We start from the raw sequence: 10,199 nt of genomic DNA, 5'->3' as shown, positions 1-10,199 counted from the left end.
GTGCTAAGATGGTAAAACATGTTAAAACATGATAAAACATATAACACATACTCATGCAACATATAAGCAAATATATCATGCCGGCTATCTCGGTCAGTACTTACGTACCTCTAACACTGCTGGTCAAACCTAGCTCCACTGACCTAGACTCCAAGCCTACTAGTCCAGTCTACTGCTACTACAATGCAAATATCCTTGCATCAACAATTAAGCTCTAAAAGCCTTAATTAAGCTATTGCATACTCCTAAATATTTTTAGGATGCCAAAGCTATACCTGCGTTCGTCGTTAGCCCTTTGGTGACGATAGCCTCAAAACTAGGTCGTAGCTCCGCGACGACGTCTAGATCACTAAGCCACTTCCGGATTCCCCGTAGGATGCATAGATCTCCCTAGATCTGAGTTAGAAGGCTTAGGAATCGAGAGAGAAGAGAGGGAATTGGTGCGAGAAAATGAATTCTCGGACCCTCTATTTATAAGCAACGTTCGGAGCCTCCGAACCTGGTTCGGATCGTCCGAACACGATCGAAACCTCCGATCCCTCCTTCGGAGCGTCCGATCGCCCAATATTACGTCAGCCATGATGTCACCTTGCTGATGTAAGCGATGACATGTGCCCTGGTCCCGATCGGAACGTCCGATCTTACCGACGGAGCTTTCGATCCACTTCGGAGCCTCCGATCCTGAGTTCGGATCCTCCGAACCCGTTCGGAGCCTCTTGACTTGGTTCGGAGCTTCCGATCCACCCGAACCCTTGGGACGTTCCCAGCTATTTTCGAGTGTCTTGAATCCATTTCTGAAGTCCGTTATCTCAACAAGAACTTACTTAATCATGTTTTACTTAATCTAAACATGATCACGTGATTAATTACTCATTAATCACTAATTAGAAATTCGGGTTACTACATTCTCCCCCACTTAAGAAATTTCGTCTTCGAAATTAAAGTCTTAGAGGAAAACATAAATAGCCAACCAAATGTTCTTTATTACAACTGAACAAGTACAAACTCGATACTAAGAAGTACAAAAATCTCAAAATAACTCTGGGTGCTCGGCCAACATCCGACTCTCCAACTCCCAATTAGCTTCCTCTGTACCTCTGCGCTGCCACTGTACCATCACCAACGGTATACGCTTGTTTTGAAGTATCTTGTCCTTCCTGTCAAGAATCTGTAGGGGTTTCTCCACATACAACAGATCCCGATCTACCTTTACCTCGGTCGGATGCAAAATATGCGACTCGTCCGCCACATACTGCCTCAACAAGGACACGTGGAACACATCGTGGATCTCCGAAAGATCGGGTGGCAAGGCCAGACGATATGCCACATCCCCAACCTTCTCGAGAATCTCGAAAGGACCAATAAATCTAGGTGTCAGCTTACCCTTGCGACCAAACCTCATCACCTTCCGGAAAGGTGACACACGCAAGAAAACATACTCTCCTACCTCAAAATGAAGTGGCCTGCGGTGGGTGTTCGAGTAGCTAGCCTGTCGATCCTGGGCTGCCTTAACCCTGCGTCGGATCAACTATACTGCATCAATTATCTGCTGAATCATCTGAGGACCCTCAACCTGACGCTCGCCAACCTCGTCCCAAAACAAAGGTGTACGACAATGGCGTCCATAAAGAGCCTCAAATGGTGTCATGCCAATGCTGCGATGGAAACTATTGTTGTAGGCGAACTCCACCAAGGGTAAATGATCATGTCACGCTGGGCCAAAATCCATCACCGTCGCGTGAAGCATATCCTCTAGAGTACGAATAGTACGCTCCGACTGTCCGTCCGTCTCTGGATGATAAGCCGTACTCAAGCTCAAAGTAGTACCAAGGGCTCGCTGGAAACTACCCCAAAATCTTGAGGTGAACCTCGGATCTCTATCGCTGACAATGCTCAACGGAATCCCATGCAATCGAACAATCTCTCGCACATACAATTGCGTCATCCTATCAAAAGTGTAATCGCGGTTATAGGGAAAAAAATGCGCTGACTTCGACAACCGATCCACGACAACCCAAATAGCATCATAATTCCTGGAAGACATAGGCAAGTGGGTGACAAAGTCCATCGTCACATGCTCCCACTTCCATTCAAGAATCTCTAGGCTGTGAAGTAACCCTCCGGGTCGTCTAAACTCTGTCTTGACTTGTTGACACACAAGGCATCGGGACACAAACTGATAAACGCTGCGCTTCATCACTTTCCACCAAAATCGAGTGTGAAGATCCTTATACATCTTCATGCTGCCTGGATGTACATAGAATCGACTACGATGAGCTTGCGATAAGATCTCGTCCCTCAAAGTAGAGTCCTCGGGTACCATAATTCGACCAGAAAGACACAACAGACCGTCTTCCTACAAATGGAAACCAAAAGTATTATCACCCTCAGCCAGCCGGGCTAACTTCTGAGTCTTCAGATCAGAATTCTGAGCTTCCAGGATTCGTCTGTATAGCGCTGGCTCTGCAAGCACAGAAGAGACACGAATCCCTTGTTGTTCTTTCTTATGACGGAACGTGAATCCCAAAGAACAACACTCCTCCACTGCCTTCAAAACCGAACCCCAAAACCTCAACCTTAATCCAATAATTTTTATTATTATTGATTATTATTATGTGTATTTAATTATTTTGTTAAAAAAAATCAAATATTTCGGATTCAACCCGAACCCCAAAACCTCAACCTTAATCCAATAATTTTTTGATCAACTCGGGTCGGGTTTAATTTTGATACTCCTAAAACTGACAGTAAATAATAAAATAAGATAGTTGAGCGGATCTCCAAATCGACCGAACCCATTCATACTAATTTATTGATTTTAAATAAATACTTATCAAAATCAAATCAAATTGTACAAATCATCTCATGAAAAATATTTATGACTCTAATTATTATATCAAATTTACATTTGTTATGATTTTTAAATAAATGTACACATCAAACCCAAAAATAAATAAAGAGAGAAAAATATTGAATATAAATATTTTAAGATTTTTAAATAATATATGCAAGGTTATATCAAAAATTTTTCAGTAAACAAGGATAATTTTAATTTTAAAATTTACACTATGTTTGGCAACCAGGATTTTGGGGGATTTGATGGGATTTGGATTTTAAAATCCCATTTCTATCGTTTGGCATGATGACTTAAAAAAAGGAATTTGAATTTGTTCAGGAATTCCCAGGATTTTGTGGGATTTCAATCAGTGTAACCAAATCCTATCAAATTTGACAAGATTTGATGGGATTTGGATTTGAAAAAAAATAAAAATAAAACACCGATCAAATATTCTTATTCTATTTTACATTTGTCTTTCTCATTTCATCGATGCATCTTTCTCATCTTTCATCAGTCATCGCTTCTTCCATCAAATTCAACCTGGTTCGAATTTTTTTGACTTTAATATTTTGATCGATGCATTCTATTATATACATATATTAACGTTTTGTTTTTTTTTTCCAGATTTTTGTTGCTTGATCGTTAACAGAACTGGTAATTATTATATTCTTTGTTTTTCTCTGTTATATTCTTGGTGATAAAAAGTGTATCATGTATTGCACCTAACTTCTGAATTTTTTTTTTCAAGAATCCTTACCTGTGTGTGCCTTTTCTTTTTTTTTTTTTAAGAATCCCTACCTGGGTTTTTAACGACTACTTGAGTATAATCATGTAAAAGACTAAAATATTGTAGGATGGATGATATACGATTTATTGGATGCAATAATTATAGTGCATGTGTGTTGCACCTACCTCTGCCTTCTTTTCAGAATTCTTACATGTGCTTTTAATTACGAGGTAGTGGGAAAAATCTTGAAAAATACAAAAATAAAGTAGTATGGTGAATTTATTTTATTGCGTTGTTATATATGATTCATGTATTTTGATTCCACATGTTTTGGTAATAAAAAAAAAATTGTGTGTTATTTGTAAAATTTTTTGAATTGCACGTCTATACCCTCTAGAATTCTTGATAACGTGAAAACACAATTTATGGATTGAATTAGATTGATAATTGGCATAGGTTTATGACATATAATTTGACATTAAATCTAGATTGTTGACTGGAAATCCTGTATCTTACCATGCGGCTGATCTTTTCTTATAACATATGTTTACGGCATGTGTATTGTATTAATAATTATTATAAGACTCAAATTAATTTGATAACTTACATATGTTTTGGACATGTAATTGACACTAAATATTTTTAAATAAATCAAATGCTCATATATATTATTTACGATGATTTCAGTATTTATGGTGTTGCTTTATGGGAAAAGACTACATCTTTTATATTTATGTTAAAAAAAAGTGTCTATTATTCTTCCACTTGGAGTTTGGGATAGAGGGAATTAGTCGTACATTTCTGAATTCAAGTTGGATTTATGCAACGATTTTCATGTTATATATATATTTTTTATTTTATAGATGGATAGAGTTAAAGAATCAACTCGACGATCACAGATGACAGTTATAGCAGTAGTAGCTTGTGTTGCTTACTTGAATATGTTGTTTTATAAAAATAAGAGCTACATAAGTAGCATCATATCAAAAAAAGATTTGAAAAAGAGATATAGTTAGGAAGGAGTTAATGCATCGTATTGAAACCGATGAAAGAATTCGTGGGGTGCTTCGTATGGGACCAACTGCGTTTATGAAATTTGTTGCACTATTACGAGAGAAAACTTTCCTCAAAGATACTATTTACAGCAGTGTAGAAGAACAATTTGCAAAATTTTTGTATATTGTTAGGCAAAACGAAAGTACTCGCTCGATGGGATTTATATTTTTACGATCTGGTGAAACCATCAGTCGACATTTTCATAATATCTTGAGGGCAATCATATCTCTTCAAGATCAATTTATGATCCAACCTGATGGAAATGAGGTCCCAGCTGAAATCTTTAACAATCCAAGATTCTATCCATATTTCAAGGTAAAAATATATAGATAAAGCTTTAAGAATTGTTCTATTAAAATATTTAAGTCATATCTGATTAAAAAATAACATAATTTTGATACATATGATAGGATTGTGTTGGTGCAATCGATGGAACACATTTTCGTGTTAAAGTATCTAAAGAAAATGTTGCAAGATATAGAGGAAGAAAAGATTTTCCCACACAAAATGTGTTGGCTGCATGTACCTTCGACTTGAGGTTTACATACGTGTTACCTGGATGGGAAGGTTCTGCAGCTGATGGACGTGTCCTTGAGGATGCACTTGATAGAGAGGATAAGCTAAAAGTTCCAAATGGTATTTCCTCATACATATACTAATAAAATGTTAAAAAATAATAATAACAAATAAATATTAATCCTCAATTAATTTTGTAGGTAAATTTTATCTTGTCGATGCTGGATTTATGCTAAGAGATGGTTTTATCGCCCCTTTCAGAGGAACTCGGTATCATCTAAAAGAATATAGTAATCGTGGACCAGAATCTCAAAAAGAAATATTTAATCACAGACATTCGTCTTTGAGAAATGCCATTGAAAGAGCATTCGGTGTTTTAAAGAAAAGATTTTCAATTTTAGCCAGTGGTGCCGAGTCTAACTACAAAGTAGAGACTCGTTCAGAAATTATATTAGCATGTTGTATTTTGCATAATTTTCTCATGGGAGTAGAACCCGACGAAAGATTGATTGCCGAAGTCGATAGTGAACTAACACATGAAGATATTGTGAATGAAGAAAATGCAAATTCTCGTGGTAGATCTGAAAGCAGCAGAAATGGAATAATGATAAGAAATAGAATAGCACAAGAAATGTGGGAAGATTATGCATGTGGTCCTACTTAGAATATTTTGCTTGTCATGTACTTTTGATTTAATAATATTATGTTTGTTTTTTTGATTTTTATGTAAAATTTATTCCTATTTTTTGCGTGATTTCTTATTCTGTTTGCTTGTCATGTACTTTTGATTTAATAATATTATGTTTGTTTCTTTGATTGTTATGTAAAATTTATTCCTATTTCTTGTGTGATTCCTTATTATGTTTGCTTTACGGAAAAAACACTAATTGGAATCATTATATAATTTAATATTTTATGGTATTTTTTATGATTTAAGCTTTGTAATGTTTACATCCTAGGAAATGAGTACTGAAGCTTAAGCTGTTGAAGTTGTCCACTATAAAAGTTGGACTCAACAGATGGATGAGTTTTTGCTTGATTTTTTACTAGAACAAAAGAATCAAGGACAAAAACCAGACAGAAATTTTTCTCAAGCTGCGTACAATGCTGCTATTGAAGCTATAAATTCAAAATTTACTATGAAAGTAAATAAAGACAACGTGCAAAATAGATTGAAAACTTTGAAAAGAAAGATGACTATTGCTTTGGAAGTGTTCAAACGAGGTAGTGGGTTTGGTTGGAATGACATAACAAAACAAATTGAAGCACCTGAGGAGGTTTGTGACGCATTAATCAAGGTATGCATTGTTATTTTATTCATGTTCATTTACTTGTATTTTTTTAATTGTTATTGTCTGAGAATAATAAAATGTAATTAGGTATATCCTGATGCTAAACATGTCCGAAATATTGCAATTCCTTACTTTCCTGTGCTGCGAGAAATATTTGAAAAAGATAGAGCTAATGGAAAAGGAGCAGAAACTGGAAAAGAGAAGGCACGTCGTTGGGCAAGAGAGGGGAAAGAGCTGAATGGTGGAGAATCTTCACGAATCGAATTTACATTTGTTATGATTTTTAAATAAATGTACACATCAAACCCAAAAATAAATAAAGAGAGAAAAATATTGAATATTGTTGAAAATATATATAAATATATATTATTATTTATTGTTGAATGTTGAAGGTTGAAAGTTGAAAATTGAGTTGTAAAATATTGAAAATTAGTGTGTGATGATGTAATTAATGATGTATTAATTTTTGACTAATCTCCAATTGAGATCTATAAATAGGTCTCTCCATTTGTGTAGAAAAACACAATTGTGAAGAGAGAAAAATTTTATAAAGTGTAGAATTTGATAAATTTTGAGTTTTTGAGTTTTTACTTTTTACCGTAAATTTTTACTTTTTCATAACACGTTATCAGCACGATCGCTCGAAGGTTCTCTATATTTTCCGACGCTCCAAAATACAAGAAGAAGTCAAAAATATTCAACAAGTAAGAATTTTTATTTTACTGTTTATATATTTTTTGTGTATATATTAATATATAATATCATGTTATGAAAAAAAATAAGTTTTTTTTCAAAACTTGTTATAAATCCTGGGAGGATGTTAAGACGACATCCCACACTCCCGGTAAGGGATACGACAAGTATAAAAGCCTCTAAGGTTTTTAAACAATAACGTGATATATATTTATTATGTATATATATTAACTATATTAATATATAATTTCATGTTATTATATAAAAGGTTGTCTATGACACTGACCTTATAATAACGTGATATGATATATATTATTGTGTATTTATATACTAACCATATTTGTATAATCTCATGTTATTATATAAAAGGTTGTCTACAACACCGATCTTATAATAATGTGATATGATATACTATACCTGACTTTATACTAACTATATTGGTATAATTTCACAACATTATATAAAAGGCTGTCTACGACATCGATCTTATAATAATGTGATATGATATACTATACCTGACTTTATACTAACTATATTGGTATAATTTCACAACATTATATAAAAGGCTGTCTACGACACTGACCTTATAATAATGTGATATGATATACATAATTATTTAATTATGATTATCATTATATGCATTACATGATTATCACGAATTTTTATTCAACACATACTCAATTTTTTCTTTACCCCCAACGGTCACAAACGGTAACAAAACGGCTAGTTTTTGCCCTATAAATATGTTCACTCAAACTCATTTTCAATCACACCAAATTCATTCTTTCTCTCAAAATATTTTATCCTCGGTTTTTTCGAAGATGGAGATGATGACATTTATAAGGATATTTTTCATAACGACTATGATCATCATGCTCACGAGTCTTTTACTCACCAGCGATTTTCCAACACATATTTTTTCTCTATTTGTATACGCACTTGTAATTTACGTTCTTCCATTATTTTGTATTGTCATATTTATGGAAATTAACTAATAAAATGCATTGTTATTTTCTAGTACCACCATGTCGAACTTGGCGAAACTCGAATTCATTGCACTTGATATAACCGGAAAGAATTATATGCCATGGACCCTCGATGTAGAAATGCATCTCGAGTCATTGGGTCTTAACGAAACTATCAAAGAAAATAACATATCATCCTCACAAGATAAAGCAAAAGCGATGATATTTTTACGCAGACATCTTGATGAGGGGTTGAAATGTGAATATTTGACCGAAAAAGACCCAATGATTTTGTGGAAAGGGTTAAAAGAACGTTTTGAGCATATACGGGAAGTTATACTTCCGACCGCACGAGATGAATGGAATACTTTAAGATTCCAAGATTTTAAAAAGGTGAGTGATTATAATTCTGCGATGTATCGAATTGTCTCACAGCTGAAATTTTGTGGGCATAATATTACTGAGATGGAAATGCTTGAAAAGACATTTTCCACATTCCACGCATCAAATATAACTCTACAACAGCAATATAGAGTGCGTGGATTTTCAAGATACTCAGAACTCATCGCATGTTTACTCGTGGCGGAAAAGAATAATGAATTGCTCATGAGAAATCATCAGTCCAGACCTACTGGTTCAACGGCATTTCCTGAAGCAAATGTCGTAAGTAAAAATGAAAACCAAAATCAAAGATATAGACAAGATTTTGGTCGAGGTCGTGGACGAGGACGTGGGCGTGGACGTGGGCGTAGAAATGATCGCGGTCGTGGTCGAGGCCGTGGATTTGAAAATAAAAGAGATAGTTATTTCAATAACTCATCTCAAAGGAACGTCACGAACCACCCACAAAAGAGGCAGCATGATAATACGGGTGAAAATGAAAATCATCCAAAAAGAACTGAGAGTGTTTGTTATAGATGTGGCACTCCAGGACATTGGTCAAGAACTTGTCGAGCCCCTGAGCATCTGTGTAAGCTCTATAAAGATTCAATAAAGGGGAAAGAAAAAGAGACCAATTTTACTGAAAACATTGACCATGCAAGTGGTTCAATGAATTTAGATGCTGCCTACTTTTTGAATAATTTCGAAGATATTGATTAAATGTACTGGTGGGAAAAGAATGTAACAATGTAATTTTTATTTTATAAAACATATTATATTTTGCATGTATTGTTTGCATGTATCTTTCTTAATTCATTTTATTGCATATTGTTTTTGAAGATCATTATGGAAAATGCTATGATCAAAGATGGAAATAATGCACTGGAAGTTTGCATACCAGATAGTGGTACAACGCACACTATCCTCAGAAATGAAAAATATTTCTTGAAATTAAAACCAACAAAAACAATGGTGAATACAATATCAGGTCCTGTAGACTTGATTGAAGGATGTGGCAAAGCACAATTTTTGTTACCTAATGGTACAAAATTTTTGATAAATAGTGCTTTATATTCACCACGATCACAAAGAAATTTGTTGAGTTTTAATGATATATATTCTCATGGTTATGATACGGAAACAATAACCGAAGAAAATGAGAAATATATGTGTCTTACTACATATAAATCAGGAAAGAAATATGTAGTTGAGAAATTATCAATGCTCCCTACTGGATTGCATTATACACATATAAGTCCAATCGAATCAAATATGGTTATTGGAAATTCTTCAATACTAACAAATTGACATGATCGATTGGGACATCCTGGTTCAATAATGATGCGAAGGATTATAGAAAATACAAGTGGTCATCCACTGAAATACCAGAAGATCTTTCAGAATAATAAGTTTCAGTGTAAGGCATGTTCTCTGGGGAAACTTATTATAAGACCATCACCAGCTAAAATCCAAAAGGAATCACCCATATTTCTTGAACGTATTCAAGGTGATATTTGTGGGCCAATTCATCCACCATGTGGACCATTTCGATACTTTATGGTATTGATCGATGCCTCTAGCAGATGGTCACATGTATGTTTATTGTCCACTCGGAATGTGACATTTGCAAAATTGATGGCTCAAATAATAAAATTGCGGAATCAATTTCCCGAATATACGATCAAGAAAATAAGACTTGATAATGCTGGAGAATTTACTTCCCAGACTTT

General features: G+C 34.6%; 1 protein-coding gene across 1 annotated transcript; it reads left to right on the top strand.

The window, feature by feature from the left end:
- Positions 1 to 6,157: 6,157 nt before the first annotated feature.
- On the top strand, positions 6,158 to 6,721 carry LOC140890073 (uncharacterized protein At2g29880-like). Its single transcript, XM_073297830.1, has 2 exons — positions 6,158 to 6,436; positions 6,518 to 6,721. Exons 1-2 carry the CDS (start codon positions 6,158 to 6,160, stop codon positions 6,719 to 6,721), a joined length of 483 nt encoding a protein of 160 aa, XP_073153931.1.
- Positions 6,722 to 10,199: the final 3,478 nt, after the last annotated feature.

Source organism: Henckelia pumila, chromosome 3 (genome assembly GCF_033568475.1).
Source record: "Henckelia pumila isolate YLH828 chromosome 3, ASM3356847v2, whole genome shotgun sequence".
NCBI classification, from domain to species: domain Eukaryota; kingdom Viridiplantae; phylum Streptophyta; class Magnoliopsida; order Lamiales; family Gesneriaceae; genus Henckelia; species Henckelia pumila.
Note: the sequence above shows the minus strand (reverse complement) of the source record. Positions and strands in the feature narration are given on the sequence as shown.

Excerpts from the sequence above, each read along its gene's own strand:
- LOC140890073 (XM_073297830.1), top strand. The coding sequence starts at position 6,158 with ATGGATGAGTTTTTGCTTGATTTTTTACTAGAACAAAAGAATCAAGGA. Across the intron at positions 6,437-6,517 it reads TTTGTGACGCATTAATCAAG|GTATATCCTGATGCTAAACA; the intron begins GTATGCATTGTT and ends AAATGTAATTAG.